At 39.3% G+C, this 18,317-nt stretch overlaps 1 protein-coding gene across 1 annotated transcript in view; it reads left to right on the top strand.

The window, feature by feature from the left end:
* Window positions 1-18,317, top strand: part of oxct1a (3-oxoacid CoA transferase 1a) — a 42,743-nt gene that overhangs the window by 18,139 nt on the left and 6,287 nt on the right. Inside the window, exons 8-15 of the mRNA XM_044196101.1 lie at window positions 3,793-3,900; window positions 4,217-4,331; window positions 4,901-4,995; window positions 5,625-5,673; window positions 5,933-6,005; window positions 7,212-7,287; window positions 15,182-15,271; window positions 16,131-16,211. Coding sequence (XP_044052036.1) covers window positions 3,793-3,900; window positions 4,217-4,331; window positions 4,901-4,995; window positions 5,625-5,673; window positions 5,933-6,005; window positions 7,212-7,287; window positions 15,182-15,271; window positions 16,131-16,211 — 687 coding nt within the window. The remainder of the gene's footprint in view (window positions 1-3,792; window positions 3,901-4,216; window positions 4,332-4,900; window positions 4,996-5,624; window positions 5,674-5,932; window positions 6,006-7,211; window positions 7,288-15,181; window positions 15,272-16,130; window positions 16,212-18,317) is intronic.

The following is an 18,317-nucleotide window of genomic DNA, read 5'->3' as shown; positions in this document are numbered from 1 at the left end:
ACAGTTAAAATATTGGCTACTAAAGCTATTATCAGTATCGATATCTCTATTTATCAAGGTGTTATATTAATCTGTTCTATAATTGAAAATCGAAACTTGAAATTGATGATTCCATAATCTGAAATGATGCATAAATGTTTTAATTACAATCTAAGTAAAGTTTTTGCCCCACTAGTGGCGGAGCCTAAGGGTGGAGATGTCAGTGCTCCCAAGATCCAAAATAAAATAGCCAAACTACTACTTGTCAGATTGACATTTATAGTTCCTAGCAGATGATTTCTTATGATTTTGGTGATGCCCAGACCTTACCTTTACCACCACCATCAGGCCAAATTTCCACTTACATACAAATTAGACAAGCTTATATACTGTCCAAAGGGGAAAGGGTCTGTTCTCCAGGGAGCAAGAATTTGCTCAGTAAATCTTTTGATGAATGACCTAATTTAATTTCATTAAATTTGCACTGGATATCAATGATCATCAGAGGAAATTTAGTTGTTTTTGGTTACTCCAAAAAACAAAATCTCCTTTGGCACCACCCCTAGGACACTGGGAAGGCTCTCAAAAGTGTAAAATTAACAATGTTCTTCATTCACTCAGTCCATTGTCTTTGTAAGAGTGTAGTGAACATAGTAGCCTCTAGGAGCCGTTAGCTTACTAACATTTAGATTACAATGACAGAATTATTATATGAAACAATCTGAAGACACACACGCATGATCCCGTTTGTTTATTTGGTGATTGGAATGTAGGCCAGATGGTCAGTATGAGTGCAATCTGCTCAAATTAATACCTTTTTACTCAGAGAGCATTGAGTCTGTTTGGTACTGAAAGGTTGTATGTGCATCTGAATTCCTGTCTGAAAGCATGCTGGTGTTCATAATTGATCATAACTGGTTTTAGTGCCATGTACTTAAAAATGTGCTCAAACTGTAAATGTACCAGTTTGTTTTTATTTTGGTTGAGCAAACATTAGTGATAGGCATGGCATATTTCCAGCATTGTTTAATAACCCTAGAGGAAACACTGTATGCAACACCACTGTTAGTGGTTTATTCTAGGAATCTGGTAGCATTGTAATCCAATCATTTTGAGATTAACAAGATTTGACAAAGCTCACAGCCTAAAAAAGCACAAACTCTCGGAAAAACGCTTGTGTCCCCAGAGGGCACTTTGATTCCCTGTATCCTCCTGCCAGCTCACTTCATGCTTTGCTCAGCTCTCATTGATGTGAAAATCGTTCTACAGATACAGGAATATCAATGTGTGTGTCTATGCGTGTGCCTGTTTGCTCCACACACCTGCTCATTTGCGTGTGTGTGTGTCTATGTGTTATTCCTGTGTGTTTTTATTATTTTATTTTAATGCTTTATCCGTCCTCGTCCGTTGAACCTCCTGTCTGAACTGCATCTGAGCTCCGGTGCAGCCGGGACACATCACCTAGATGAAAGGAACAGAGGCTTTTTTATGTACACAGCACATTTAAATTGCATGAGCTTGCTATTGTGCTGTGACTTAGCTTTGGAAGGCTAATTGAAAATTTAGCTGAATACACAGTTTGTTTGCATGTGTGTGTGAGACTAACAAACGGACACTGAGAAACCCATCTCTGAGGTGTGATTTCTTTTTTTTTTTTTGTCACTGGTTTTTGAGGGGCACACTATTTGACATTTCGTTAATTAAATGAATTCATCTGAAGTCTTAACATTCATGCCACCAAATATTTGGTGGCATGAATTTTATATTTTATTACTGTTACTGTTTTATAATTTGATGAGCTCAGTCTTGCTTGATGAAGATGTCTGTGGAAATCATCATTCTCAGAAAAGACAACTCGAGCTTCCAGAGAAATATGTGGGTGGATGCGTGGGACTGCTGTATCAATTCTCTCACGCTACCAATCTCATCTTGCATGGCCTCGTTTTCACTGTGGAGCATCAGAGATTTACCATAACCTGACTGAGAGAACCAGAAAAAGTGTCTAAAATCACTTTACGGTCCTGAGTGGCCCTTGATCGCCACAGACCAAAGCCTGCGTATCCATGACAACGCTAAGATGGGATCCACTCTTAGCCATAGACTCCTCTCAGTCAGTGCTGAGTGCTGAGGGAGGAAGTGGAGATAAGGAGAGATTCAATTCAATTTGCTCTGAATGGCTGCTTGCCCCTCATGTAAATGGAATAAGTAGGTTACACTCTGAGCTACACAGAGTTAAGCGCAGAAATGTAGAAGGGAGGGCGAGAGTTATGTTATCATGGTTAAGTCCCCTTTTGGTCCCAAGAGATGTGATGATAACTCTGGTGCTTGGTTGCACTCTCTTCATTTTTTCCTTTTGTGTCATTTCAAGAGCTTTTCCCCCTTGACGAATCTTCAGGAAGAAAGAAATTTCCCCTCCTCCCTCTTGGAGTCTCTTAAAGAAAAATCTCTTCTCTAAAGAAAGCCTACTGTTGATCCCCTCCCAGCTTAGTTTGATTCTTATGTTTGAAATCTCAGGGACCACTGTGTTTAATAACACAGCCTACTGTAAATATGAACATGACTTTTTAGGAGCTAGCGCAGGCTAAAATGGGCAGCAAGATTTAGTGGAGCCCACACATGCTGTACAACTCCTCCTGAACACCTGTATAAGTGGAGGCTGTAGGCTCAGTTTATAGCAGTTCCTGATGTTACCTAAGGAGGAGGGAACAGGTGCATGCGTTCTGGGATTTCTATCCCAGTCATGTTGACCCAACTCTGCTTAAATCAATAGCCTTTTCCATCTGTGTCTTGTTAGTCAGACAGAAATAACCCTTTATGTACACTCTTCTGCTGCTGCTGGACACTTTGTACATAAAGGTGGTGCACTTCTGTCTCAGAGTCAGGAATATATTGTTTGGTAGGTAGACACATACCTTTTCTTATGTTGCTGCAAAATTAACTGTGAGAGGAATTAAAGTGTTATGAGGGTATATTTAGACAATGTCAGTGGCCAATATTATAGCAGCTCCACTGAGATCCTAAGAGTAAGCTGAGCTGAAATGTAAACCTTGTAAGAGAGAGTTTATGGAATAGACCTAAAAAATAAAAATAGAAAGCTAAACATTGTTTTCCAAATTGGGGAATAAAAAGTGTAAGTTTCTTTTGACCTTTGTGTCTGGTTCAACTAAAGTCCTCCCAACACCAAAACAATCTCCTCCGCGCACCCCTACTCTCCATCGCCTTTGATCCCAGGATCAAGCTACATTCCCTGGGCTTGGTGTGTCAGATGATCCTCTTCTGTTTTCAGTCAGCCAAGCTGGCTTTGGGTACACAGACGGCTCTCACTGGAATCAGTGGAGTTGCTAAAATAGTAAATGCAACACCTTCTCCTACAAATATTTACCCTCTCTTCCCTGTGAAAGACATGACAGTAGCAGAATTTTTCAACCTGTGAGATCATATTTGTCTGCTTATGCGTCACCCTCACTGTTGTTTGTTGCTCAATTTAGAATTTAATATCAATCAAATTTTAAAAAGTCTGCTGTATTCCTTTTTAAAATAGCATTTTTTTTAAACAGGAGTAGCCTTTAAAAATGACCTAAAGACCTAAAAATCAAGGTAATCTCTTGAGATTAGCCTGCACTTTAGCAAAAAAAAAAATCTGATGGTCTTTTATCAGTTAATCTGTTAAATTTCATAGCTGGGTAGGCAGAGGTTATTTCCTGGTAGCGCAGTTCCATCAGTGCATGGCTTCCTTATCTGACCTTTAATCTCAAGGGTCGTGAAGCATTTTACAGGTGAAGGCGGAGGTCATCACTCTGTGTCTGTGTGTAGGTGGAGGAAGTGGTGGATGTTGGGACCTTCGCTGAAGAGGACATCCACATACCCAGCATCTATGTCCACAGGGTTGTCCAGGGAGCCAGCTTCGAGAAAAGGATTGAGGTACAAAACAAGGCCTTTCAGAGCTTGCATGAATGGACAGATTATACATGAAAGCCAAATGACATGTTGCATCCATTCTCTCTATTTTTTCTGGGTTCTGTCATTATGTGAGAGTTAAATTAAAAAATGATAAATGATTAATCCTATAACAATAAAGTGAAGACTTAAACCCTTTCTGACTCAGCCATTGTAACATTTCTATCAGTGTGCAGAAACACAGATACTAGCTCTTATCCATATGTGTCCTTGTACTCGGCCAGAAATAGCCTTTCAACATGCTGTCTCCCTGTTCCTCATATATCTCTGTATGTTCCAGAAACGCACAGTAAGGAGAAGCCAAGAAGTGAAGCCCAAACCAAAGAAGGACTCAGATATTGTTCGGGAAAGGATAATTCGCCGGGCTGCTCTGGAGTTTGAGCATGGGATGTATGGTATCCTTTTAAGAGAATACGAGCAGTGAGCAAATTACAAAATAATATAACTTTGTGCTCTAGGGTTCTGCCTTTAATTACAACAAGTAAAAACATACCAGGTGTTGGCTAATAGCCACAGAGAAAAGAAAGCTGTGCCTTGGCTTCATTTCTTTTCAACACACATAATGAATAATTGTAGTCTTTGCACCAGTTGATTGCTCTGGCAAATTATGCACATACTTTTTTTTCAGTATTTCACATTTACATGTTATTGTGATATAATTTGTCCTTCCTCATGAACGCAGCCTTAGTTTTTGAGTGGCAGATCTGTGATTAACCACTCAGTGATTTTGGACTCATGACACATTTGGTATCTTGGAAATGTTAAGACTTTAAAATTCTGTGGGGTTGAGCATTGTCCACACAAGATGTCCAAGGTGGTTAAAAAGGAGGCTGTGTGGTGTATGATAGTTTCTGTTAAAGCAGTTTTCATAATATCTGTATATGTTTCTCTTCATCTTAATACTTCATTTCCATTGCATGATTACATATGTAATAGTTACCATCTTTAACAAAGAGCCAATCAGCCAACCTTGGTATTGGTATCCCCATGCTGGCCAGCAACTTTATAAAACCAGACATTACTGTACACCTCCAAAGTGAAAATGGAATTTTGGGACTGGTAAGACCCCTACAGAGAGCTTTCTTTCCCCCTCAGTGTTCAGTGCTTTTAATCTCAACTAAACAAACTAACGAGCAGCACATTTTCTGGCGTTCGTTTTAAGCAGCAGTAAATGTTTTGAAACTGAATTGTGCTCTGAGCATGTAGCAAGATGAATAGCCATTCATTTGAATGGTATCATAAATGTGCTGGGTTTGTTATGTAACAGATTGTGGCAGTTTGACACTTTTCTCTTCCATGTTTCTTTCTCACAATCATTATTTGCTGGCTGAGCCTTCAACAAAGGCTGCTGCTGCTGCTGCTATGGAATGACTTTCCAATCAGTTGTGTTGACAGGAGAATGTAGGCGCCTATGCTAATGCCTTATTTGTCAATTAAGTTTCTTTTAATTATGAGTGCCAGTTTTAATGAGGTCCTCCCCTCTCGTCTCCTCTCCTTTCTCCTCTCCATCCAAAAGGATTGTTCCCTTTGTTGAACACACAGAAAATTAATGTCTCATCTAATTAGAAAAATGTGATGTGTCTGTCGCTCGCTTGAAAGATCATGGCCGGTCAGGCTGAGTGATATGTGTGAGTGCATGTGTGATTGTCTGACTGTGTGCTTGTTAATCTTCATTTCTCTCTGTATAGGGCCCATACCCCACTGAGGATGCAGTGGATGCAGACCTGATTAACGCTGGTAAGGGTTATCCTAATCAATACCTCCCAATGATAAATTAATATATATGTAAAAAATTTAAAAGCTGTGGAAACATTGGTCCAACTAAATTATGGATTGAATAAGAGCTCTTTTTTGTTAAAATGTGACTTCCTGTATTTTCTTTCTGATTCCCTGTATTATACACACACTTGAATGAATGCTTAATACTGCTATGATAAATTAATCCCAATATTTTGTTTTGCCAAAAAATTAAACATGTCAACTCTCTGTTCTGCAGGGAAGGAGACTGTCACTGTGCTCCCTGGGGCTGCCTATTTCTCCAGTGATGAGTCATTTGCCATGATCCGAGGGTTAGGCCATAACTTTGAGCTTTAAGCTTTGAAGACTTATTTGCTTCTGACTGAAAGTTAGATATGCCTTACATTTCTGGATTGTCATGTAGACAACTTATTAATACTAAAATAATTTTCATAATACCGTGAGTCACTCCCATGAACTTCCTGGTGCAGTTTATGCAAAAAACAAAACAAACGTTTATCACCTGCACCATAAGCCAGCTATAACCATTGAGCAGGATTTGACCACAGGACATAGCCACTATTTGTAATACTGGATATTAACAAATAGCTACTGTCACCAGTACAACTAGACAGCAGCCAATATTCCCAAGGTCCCTGGTTCTTATTGATTCGCCAGCTGTCTGAGATTGCCCACCCGCACACCCTGCAGTATCAGTTCTGTTTGTCCACCCGGTGGAAATCCAATAGTGCTCATAAATAGCGCTGTCCAGGGACCAAGTGGAACCATGCTGACTGTGTGTGTGTGTGTGTGTGTGTGTGTGTGTGTCTGCTGTTGTGCAAACACAGTTAAGTCTCCAGAGTCGCTGTGAAATAATAAAACATTTGTGTGGATTGTGAGCCATGTTGCCTCAAATACCACACCAGCTACTTCTCGTACTGGGATTACCTTTAGACATGTACTTCTTCATCAGAGAACTTTTTCACTTCTTGTTTGTGTGTGGCCTCACACCTGCAATGTGTTGCCACATGCAATGGAGAAACACTAAAGAATTAAGATATTTATGAAATGAAATAACAAACTTGCCCATAGAATTAGACTTAAATTTGTTCTGCTAATACAGCACATTTATATATAACAGGCATTTAATGTGGCAGCTGGAGCAGATAAGACCTCCACACCAACCAGAGAGTAAATATGCAGATTACAAATGATATTTTAGAAACAAAGCTGTAGTAAGAAGATACAGAATTTTAAAAGTGTTGGAAATAAAACATTGTCACTAGGCCTTTACTTATGACAAGTTCTGCTATCAAAAAATAGCAGAGATCAGAAGACGGTTATTATTGTGAAGACATTTGTTTTGTCGTGAGAATCTGTCGTATCAAGTAGTATCAAGTATTTGCGTTTGTATTGTGTGTCTGGGGTAAATGTAGCAATACTGTATGCATTGTTTTGATGAGTGGACTTGTGAGTTCATAAGTTGAACTGATTCTGAAGTTGACAGCTGTCTTCTTCGGTTGTGTCCTTCTCTTTAGGGGTCACATCAACCTGACAATGCTGGGAGCTATGCAGGTGTCAAAACATGGAGACCTTGCCAACTGGATGATCCCAGTAAGTTTGGTTTTGATGGCACACATCTGTTACCTTTATTTCAAATTCATGCTTTCTGCTGGGGGCCAACGCAACAACATCCGTACAATAGGCATGCTCCAAATGCTGCTTTGTGAAGCCTATAATAGTCTTTAAGTTTTGTCAGAGAGGTATTCATTTTCGGGATATAAAGCATGTGGTGCTATTGGTTGGTTTGCATAATATTTTACTGGAATACATGTGGTGTGAAGGACACATACAAGGACATCGTGTGACTAACTAATTCTACATTTTTCTACTCAGTCTATCTTTAGATTACACATGGCTGCAGCACCTCTTTTCACCCTGTGTCTTGAATGCTCCATTTTAGTTACCGAGTGAGGCATCTCACTTCTATTCAATCTTTGTTGGGAGTTGCACATGCACAGTACCTGGGAAAGGACTACTAGCCAATCAGAAGCATAGTAGGGCGGGTCCTGACGAGCAAGGTAGTGTGATCCAAAACAAAGCCACTTCAGCCGGTAACTACGGCTTCGGTTCAGCCATACATGTTCCATCAACCCAAGTTATTAACTGTGCACTGTCTCTACATCACAGTAACAACTTTATGTCCATTGACTGCCTGGAGGGTATCTAACGTTATTTAAATTTCATATTTAGGTGTACTTGTGGAAACTGCTCAATTCGTGCATTATGACGTGTGTTACATAATGAAGTAGATGTGTTACAGAAGTAAAGGCTGGACTACAATCGAGCTGTTTTCAGGCAGTTCAGGAGCAGTGTTTTCTGTGGGAGAGGGTAACTCTCTTTGGGGTGGACTTTGGGCTTTTTCACTTTGCAAATTGGAAAATTAGTGCTGCAACTAACATTTATCTTCATTATTGATTTATCTGCTGATTATTTTCTCCATTAATCATTTTGTCTATAACAAAAAATAGTTTAATATCTTTACCCACAATTTCCTAGAGCCAAAAGTGACATCTTCAAATTGCTTGTTTTGTCAGCCAAAGATATTTAATCAATTATTAAAATAGTTACAGCTCTACTCTACCTGGATGACTAATTCACCTTTATTCGAGTTTCCTCATGGTTAAAATTGGTTAAAATTTCAAGTTCAAAAGGTGTTAAATGTCATTGGTCATTGTGGGGGAAAAAACATTTGTTTTCATTTCTTGTGGTATATTATTTATCTTTAGACAGTTTCGACTTAATTGTAATCTCTTGTTTATTGTATGCATGGTGGCCTTCACCATCTCTCAAAAAAGGATATCTCTTGGTTGAAACAGACTCAGAAAGGTGTGCAGCCCTGGTTGTTGTTATTCAAGAGCACGTGTTTATCACGGGATCGAGGGGTAGGGGGTATTTGTGAGCGTTACAGTATAATGGGTGGCCAACATTATTGCTAGATGTTTCATCAGGTCAATTGGTCTTAAGACCACTGTGGCCACAGTCCTCCTCATTGATTACTAAGGTCAAGAACCCATTAAAAGCCTGTTCTCAATGTGGGAGGGCTCAACCAGAATGCCCCCTGGCACACAGCTGTTTTCTGCTTGACTGAAGTGTACATGCAAGGTTGTTTCAGCCAGTACATCATTTTATAGATGCGTCTCCTCTAAGCAGCCAAGTGGATACAGGCACAGGAGTGTTGAAGATGTTTACATGTAGAGACCTTGAGAATATAACCTAATATATATAGGCCTAAGTCACGTAAGCCTGCACTGTGCACAAGAATACTGTTGTTGATGGGGATCTCTAAATTTTGCAACGTAATTTATTTTCTCTTTACCTCTCCAGTTGTACTTGTTTGTCCATTGTAATTGCTAATTAATCAGTGCTTGATTAAGCACGTTATGCAGATATTGAAGGCCTGCAGTGGAGCTGTTATTCAGAAGCAGGGAGTTTATCTTGTTTGGCCATTCTAGTGTTGCAAAATAATGCAGCAGCACAGGCACACATACCACTGTCCTCACCTACACTTCAATCTTCATTGTTCCCTGTTTTGAAAGGATGGATGAAGAGAATTACATTTCCCACCGTCTGTGATAGTGAAAATTATTCACTATCTAAAGATGGTTACATAGCGTGAAATTGAAATTGTTGTACGTAGGAGTCGGGGATGCAGTTTTCTCAGCGTGATTATGTTGATTTTGAACGCTTTTAATATGCAAAATGCAGATGAACATTTTCCAGTTGAGGGCTTTGAAATGCTTTTACACCTCCTCTCAGCCTGAAACATCTGGAAAAACAATAGATGGCGAGAAAGGGGTAATTTTGGATTTGGTGTGCTATTTTATCATTTAGCTGCTGGAGCAGCTGTCCTAAACATTAGGGGTCTTGCATCCCACAGTTAACAGGAGATGCTGATGCTGGTGTGTCCTGTCATATGTATCTCATCACAGATGTCTAACAGTTAGCCACACATACTTTTCAAAATATTTGACTTTAATTGACAGATTTTTTGGCTGTATTTGTAAGGTTGGCTTCCTAAGCAGGGCTACCTTAGTTTTCACTTGTGTATTAAAATCTGAGAGGAATAAACACATATTGTCAATGAAGGAACACTGAACATATTAAAGTTGACCAAAGCAATAAAAATGTATCTGGTCAACTCAAATACAGCAATGTATTTTACAAAACAAAATTCAGTTTGATAGTTGAAACAGAGCGCTACATCAGACATATATTCCAAACCCCTGGAGGCTCAGTATAACTGCATCTTAAGTGCTGCAATAGCTCGAGCTACTGACTACTAAAAAGCAGTTACTAGCTCAAGTGCTCATGATAAGGCCTGATGGCAGCTTTAATGAAGGAGCTTCTTAAGAGCATAGTGCCCTTTTCTTAGAACTTTACTTGCTTTCCTGCTGTATCATAAACCCATTTACCTGGACACGGTTGCCAGCTTATCATCAGTTAAAGATTTCCTATTAGGTATATGTAGTAGCACAAACCTCTCAGTGTCAATGTCAATGTTTAAATGCTTAGTTTTTGTTCTCCCATGTATGTGACTGGGGTGGAGCTTCTTTCTGTTGCAGATCAAAAACTATGGCCCTCCCAGTTCCAATAGTACATGATACTAGTCAGTTCATATGTGTGTGTGTATATACACACACACACACACACACACACACCACACAGGGGTTTGATATTAAGTTATTTATCATTCAGTAATGGACTAGGCATATGAGGCTTCGGAATCAATCACAAAAAATCTTGAAGTCTAGTGTTTCTGCTTCTCTAGTTAAAATTTCAAGTGAATTTAAAGATCATTGGTCATTGTTGGGAGAGAAAATGTTGATTGTAATTTCTAGCTATAGATTACACTGTATTCACCAGTTATACACTGTAAACAGTTATGTTTTACAGTTACTTTAAACACGGTGTCATTGCCTCCTGTCAGTCCCTGTGATTCTTGTCATTAGTTGTCTGGGTAACGAAGGCTGGTGGCAGTCCGTCGCTATGTTATTAGATAGAGAGCCATTTGTATCAGACTGTCAGAGAATTTGTGGGGGAGAGAAAGGAAGCCAGTTGGTAAGTGGGAACTCTTGGATTGTGAAGGGGGTCATTTTCTGTGGCGTTTCTGCCACTGACTGGAAAGTGAACACTTGCACAACAAATGAGGAAATCGTATTCTGTTGTCATGGAAACACAAAAAAATACAAGCAACCCCTAAGCATGGTAAGAGAAATACAGTGCTAGTCAAAGTATGCTTCCCATGATGCTTTTTTTCATGCAATAGTGCCACAGCAGCATATTTTGGAACACCAATCCCACTCCATGTCATAGAAACAATTGGCTTCTCAATCAATCCTTTTGACTGAAAATTGATAAAAAGGCAACAGGATTTTAGTTTTATAAATGTTCCTTCTCAGGGTAGAGGATGTAGGCACTTTTGTATGCAGAGAAAAAAATGTCAGACTTTGAATTGCTACACCTGTTGCCCCATTTTCCTGGACTGATAGACCAGCAGCGTTGTATGTACACAAAATCACAGTATGAAAGCATTTTACTGCAGTTTCATTGCTGTTCCATACTTCCCTTTATATAATGCCTTATAAGCCTTATATATAAATAGCCTTAGTTGTGTGCCATTGGTGGCTCACTGAGAAAACCTTATTGGTTGAGTGGGACTGACTGTGTCATTGTCTCTGATCTCACATGTTATGATAGGTGTCATCTCAGAAGAGTTTTAACTTAAGAATTCTTGTGTTATCTGGGCTCTGCACCACTGACACTGCCTCCTGCAGTCCCCCACATTATCTCTCACTTCTAAAGCCATTATATGAATGGATGTTCCATCGCTTACATCTTCTCTAATGTCTATTTAATTAGCATATGGGTAGGCTACTGTATATCTGCCTCTGGCTAGGATTAATTTCAAAGAGAGAGTTCAATAAGCCAGTAAAAAGTAAAATGGATGTTTCGAGAAAAAAAGGAGCATCTCTGGGAACTAGTGCAAGGAGATTTTCTCATTACTGGCTCTAATGTGAAGCACTGAAACAAATAACTATATAATTTAACATAAAAGTGTATTTGAATTCTAATACTTAGCATATTTTGCACATTTGAATAGAATTAGGTCTTCTGTAATACATTATGCAACAATACAACAGTTTGTATGAATGTGTCCCTATGATTGTATTTGAGCAGTTGAACAATAGTTATAGCATATTTTCATGTTTTTATGTGTTTCTGCTAATGAAATGTGTCTCGATACACACTATCAGGTGTCCTCGTGCCCTCATTTTGCTGAGATTACAGCAGGTAAATGGACACAACCAGAGTGGTGAGGAAATTAAAAACCTGTGGGGCTTCAGTCAGACCAGCAAGGTTACTATAAACATAGCTGTGTTAATTAAATGAGTAAGTTACCCACGCTCTTGTTGGCAACTTAGAGGATATTTCTTTCTGTGGCAATATATTTGTTCAGTTTAAGTGCCTTCCTGCAGGTTCTGCTGGTCAAAAGCCAGATACTATGGCACCCTCCATATTCAACAGTCTCCATGAAACTATCGATTTGGCAAAAAAGTATTCTCTCAATCTGGGATGCCTCCAATATTAAGAGGCAAGGAATTAAGAAAGGTCCAATTTTTGGCTGCCACAGTTGCAGGTGAGCAGGTTTACAGAAGCCTAGCACCAAGCCTAGTCAGACGAAACTAGTCTAACACACAGCCAACCAAAAGTTAAGGCTTGATTGGATTGTATAAAATCACTTTAGTGAGCAGGATGTAATAGGTTATAAGCTTATCCCATTGTACCATTTCATAAATTTGTTCTTTGTCACACACTTGCAGATGGAGCAGTTTAGATCAAAGCAGGCTGAGATAACCACATGCAAAGCTGTAAATCAGAGGCAAGCAAATGCCAATCCTCCCAGCAATTTAGGTCATTGACAATACTGAGTGAGCAACAGAGCCCATACCTTCTGTAAGTCTCCACAGACAGATACATGTTACTTTATTATACTGTTTTCTATATAACAAGACACACACACACACACACACACACACACACACAATCTGGGATTGATATGAGCTGGATTGTTGTTCCTGCATGCTCGGCTGCTTTCACTGCGATACAACACAGGCACTGTAGCTGCATCATTTCATTTCCTAGCTAGCATGCATTCAAAAATGAGTGGCCTATAACAATTCCAGTCACTTGATGCCTGCCTTTTCAGTTGCCATAAATATACAACCAATTCATTTAGGGGTGGTTCCATTAGAAGTTGAATTGCCGCCACAGCAAAACAGGAACATTTTGTAATTTCTCACAAATGCTCATTATTTATTTTGACTTTTATATTGATCATAACCAGACTAGTAATTTAACAGATGTTTAATTTTAAAAACAGATGCACTCTTTAATTAACAGCAGCCTAGTTGGGTGTAGTACATAAGCAGGTGTCTGGCTCATACAGCTGTATATTCAGACTTGCCACTATCAGGTTAGACAGTGTTATCCCCCCAGGGCCTCTGCACACACCACCTAGCCCTTTGACTGTCAGAAAGTGCATTAACATTGATCATAGAAAAAAGGACACTGTTTCCTTTTGGAGTATCTTAAGAGACACTGTGTGTTGAATGAAAACACTGAAGGAAAATAGGTACTATTTTAATAACAGATTTTGGTGGTTTTATGTAAGGATTTTATTTGAGCTGTTACAGTAAGCTACTTTCAGTTGGTGTTCTATAAGATAATACAGTAAAGTATATGAACTTAAATGCAGCCTCTTCCATATCCTCAGTCTATGCTTTTCCCTACTTCCTCTACCCCACCACCCCTCTACCAACCCTCCTTCCGCTCTCTGTTGATATCTTCTCTACCCAGCTGGCCTCCCTGGAGGCAGACAGTATCCTTATGATGCACCACACTTGGCATATATATCCTCTGGTTATAGAGCAGAGGGTAAAGCAGGCTCTTCACATGATTGATGAGCAAATGGGATTTTAATTCAGTTACTCACCCGTCACCCTGTGGGCACATCTGCATGTCAGCCTTCCTTATTTGGAAACCTTCTTTATTGAGAACAATGAGGGACTAAAAGACAATTTTTCACTCTGCTGGCAGTTCTGTTGCTGTGATGATCTTTCAGATTGCTTTTTTTTTTTTAAAAGTACTTTTCTTTGCTCCCCTTTTAAAATAAATCCCACTGTGATTTTCATATTTTAACACATTTTATTCTGTCTAGTACAATGTGATTGTTGTCTGCTATCAACACAAGTCTTTAGCAGTTACTACTAGACCTGGCAGTTAATCTAGGTTTACACCCAGCACACCTTCTTTACACTTTCTTTAAAGATCATCTGTGAAAGCCATTTGTTGAGAAGGCCCTATCACAGCACCAAGATTACTCTTATAATGGTACTAAATCCATCTGAAGACTGAATTCCTGCTGCTGCTGCTGCATCGTAGTATGACCTTTAATACCTTTTGACCATTAAATACACACTTAGAATGCCACTGCTTGTATTGTACCACGAAACATGAGTTTTGAGCACATTATTCATACATGTAAAAGTTTGGTTCACGCAATTACAAAAAGCATATTTTCTCACTCGCCTCCATTGGTATCTATTCCTGCAGAGCTTTGGTTTAATTTGCTCAGGTTTTGAGATATCTGTCTGTGACATTTCTGCCGGCTCCCCAATACAAAGGTGGTCAATGTAATTTATTTTGTGGTGCTCACAGCATAGAAAACATTACGTTACATAAAAAAAAAAAATCAACCGCAACATGTCTTTCCAGAAACAGTCTCGCTGCTACTCTGTGTAATCCATAGAACACGCTGCCAACAGTTTTCGTTGGAGCTACTTTCTACCAGAGAAACGGTCCCTATTAAAAGTTGTGTTTTCCAATGGAGTTGATTATTATAATGGACACTGGGTACGTTCTCCTTCCTTCTCACTTCTAAATATGATGTTTAGATTTGTTAAACTTGAATCTTTGATAACCTATTTGCTCCATTTTGCATTTCACTTGATTTTTCCTAAACTGGCTAGCTGTGTCACTGCCTCCCCTTGTTAATGAAGCTGAAAAGTAAAATGTTATAGTAACCCATAGGAATAATGATCAAAAACTACTAAAACAGAACCTAGTGTGTGAAGTTTTTCAGGATCTTACTAGTGCAGAGATAAAATTAGGCTTTACCAAGCACAGAGCATTAGACGATAACCTTGCATTGAAGACACAGAGCCACAGAGCAGCTTTGTAAACTTTATGTATTTTTAATGGAGGAGGAGTTGTTTTTGGGAGAGTTATCTACTTATTTGTTGTATATTGAACTTTATGGTACTTTTTAAGGCCATAGTTAATGGCGGTTTTGGATTGGATTGTGTTATATTGTAAGGTGTTCCTTTTTGTTTTGTCCACCCTTAAATACATGGAATAGCTGAAACTTTTTATCTTCCATTCTTAGGGTAAGATGGTGAAGGGAATGGGAGGAGCCATGGATTTGGTGGCTAGCGCTGGAACCAAAGTGGTGGTCACCATGGAGCACTCAGCTAAGGTGTGTATACATATCTTGTACCTATACATGTGTGTGTGTGTGTGTGTGTGTGAGTGTGCACTTTTACCATGCCAACATTGCCCTTACAAATTACCCCAAAAGACTCATTCCCTTTCTCAGGAATCCAGGCTTTTCCCATGTTAGTACCTTCACCAGTGTACCTTGTATCTGCTTTTAACGATAATCATTGTGAGTGTTATGACTGATTTTAAGGATAATTCTCTATAATGGATTGCTTAATGCCTCTTTACCAGAGAGTGCCCACTCATCCTGATGAGGTTTTACACACAATTTATCTCCTGTTCGGTTGTTTTCGGCTAATTTGAATACAAGTCTAGAATAGGACTCAGTGTATCTGGAACAGCTGATTAGTTGCCTGGTGCTGCACACACAGATGAACAACCCCACAGGGCTTCTGACAATAGCAGTAGGAAATCCAACTGAATTGGTTTACTTTTGGAAAGTCGAGACCGATATGATGCAAGGGCATCGTCACATACTGCATTCATAGAAGCATGCTGTTTTTTGCTAATGGGAACCTGTCTGGCGCCCAGCTATAGTCCAGATGGTGCAGCAGGTGAGCATAAATTTACTGCCCTGAAGCCTGTTTTCATTCATGATGGGGAAGGGGGGGTATGTGTGGTGTATGATGTGTGCTTCTCAGGCAGTGTCAGAGGCGTTTGGATGTGTGCTTTTTCTTAAAGATGACTGACGGGAAAACTGAGAAACACACATGGAATATGTGCTGTATATCCTTTGGGGATAGTATGAGTGTACATAACCAGCTGCATCCCTGGATATATTAAAATTTAAGCTGCTAGTTAAGTCTTTCTTTTAACCAACTACCCTTCTATTTCAGGGAGGAAAACACAAGATATTGGACAAATGCAGCCTGCCTTTGACAGGGAAGCAGTGTGTAGATCGGATCATCACAGAAAAGGTGTGTTTATCTATTTGTTTAATTTACACACACATGCTGTATATACTATATATACGATATACTATATGTAAAATATGTCTTCATCATCCTAGATTTAAATAGAAGTGGATGGATGGTGTAGTGGAAATTGCCTGCAAACACTCAGCACTCATGAAATAACACACAAAACACTGAGGGGTTGAGGATTAAAATATATACTGACTTATAGGTGCTGCGCAGTACTTCTGGCCTGTAAAATAATTGAATTTGGGGGGGCAAGAAAATATTTTGAACAAGTAGTTTATTTAGCATTATTTTAAGAGACATTTTTGGGACATATGTGCATATGAGTGAATACCTGTGTCTTTGAAGTTAATTCTACATCTTTGTTAAACAGTAATGTTCTTGTAAAACACGTCTACACCGAATACACAGGCAAGGACACCCAGTTGTAGCTTACTTAAGTGTTAAAGGCATAATGGTTGAGCCTATACATACAGTAGGCTGCAGTATAGGAGCCCTATGGGATTGTAAGGTTTCCTCCTTGTATTTTAATCATGCAGTAATTGTGATTATTTTTGATAAATTATTGTAATACCATGCTTAATAATGGAAATGTATTCTCATTAAGCTTATCTTCAGTTCAGTTCCTTCTCTGGTGATCGCACGTCACCTCTAGCTAATCATTTTGATAAATTGATCTAACACCTACAGTTACTAAGCCTTTACCCTGTGGCCAAAATTGCAGGTCAGTAGTATTCCTTCCTTACAGTTCTTACTATCTACACCTAGCTTAAGGCTTTTTCTTTTCTTTAATATTAATTTAAAAATGTTGGTTTATTTGTTTTTAGTTGAGGGCTGGCTGTTCATCTTGTAAAGTATTACAATTTTCCACCATCCAGTCAAGAGTGATTGACTGAAACCAAAATTTAATAAGTTAACTTTGGCAGTTAGAGGGTTTACATTCCTATTTTATCACAGCCAATCAGTTCCCTGAATATGTCAGCAATAAATGAGGCACACAGACAATGAACACAACGAAACACAAGTCACACACACTGTATCTTTATCTCTCTCACACACGCACACATACACAAAAAGCAATCACACAGCAACTGATAGATTGGTATGTTTCAACAGAGTGACATGGGTAGATGGAAATTAAATTTATTCAATTAGCACTAATTCAATCAGTTGATTTCTGTAAGGAGGCTTCTTATCGATTTTGTTATGTTTTTCATGGTTAGGGTTGGGTTTCCCTTTATTATGTACTTTGTTGATACTCCTATGCCTGCCTCAGGGCCCTGCTTGTAATGTTGTTGCTGCTTGTGCGATGATTGTAGTCGTAGCCGATCTGCAGCTGTATGTCTTGGACTCTGATGAAAAGCCAGACAGAACTTATAAACCCAAATGTACATTAAGGTCAAACCAGTGGTGAAGGAAGCCTTCAAGCTGAAGAAGGAGGCCTTTTGTTTTGTTATGTTATGAATGAGTCCTTACTTTTTATGTAAAGCGCTTTGTGTTGCATGTTATGTGTGAATTGTGCTATAGAAAGTTTATTATTATATTTATTTTGGGCTTGGTTATCCCCTGGGATCCCCTGAATCAACAGACAGGTTTTGGGAGGCCAGAAGGACTTACTGTAAGCTTCAGTGGTTGCAGTGATTTTTGTGTGGATTTGTGATTTTGGGTAATATAAATAAAACTCACTTGATTTTAGGAGTGGGTAGACTTTGTGAGGTCATGGAGAAGCACTTTTAGTTGGCCTCAAAGAAACTCAAAGAGAGAAGGGAAAGTAGGGCCACACTGTTCTCAGCTCACTGAAGGGAGACCTCTTGACCTTAAATGGGGAAACTTTTGAAAAACCCCTGAACGTAACTGACATGCCCTCTGTGGAGGAGGTGGAAGACTCAGGGAGCAGGTCATCTAGGTAGCCAAGAAGGTCCACAGTGGCAGGGATAGAAGATACCCTGAGATCCTCGATATTGTTGGGTAGTCATGGTGTAGAGTTGGGGACAATAACCTATGGACTGGCAGATGGGTGTGTTGGTTCCCATTTTGAAAAAGTAGGACCACAGGGTGTACTCTGGGAAATCTTACTGCTCAATCTCCCTTGGAAAGCTTATG

The sequence above is a fragment of the Siniperca chuatsi genome, linkage group LG5 (assembly GCF_020085105.1).
Source record: "Siniperca chuatsi isolate FFG_IHB_CAS linkage group LG5, ASM2008510v1, whole genome shotgun sequence".
In the NCBI taxonomy this organism is placed as follows: Eukaryota; Metazoa; Chordata; class Actinopteri; order Centrarchiformes; family Sinipercidae; genus Siniperca; species Siniperca chuatsi.
This window is presented reverse-complemented; position numbering and strand designations above follow the sequence as displayed.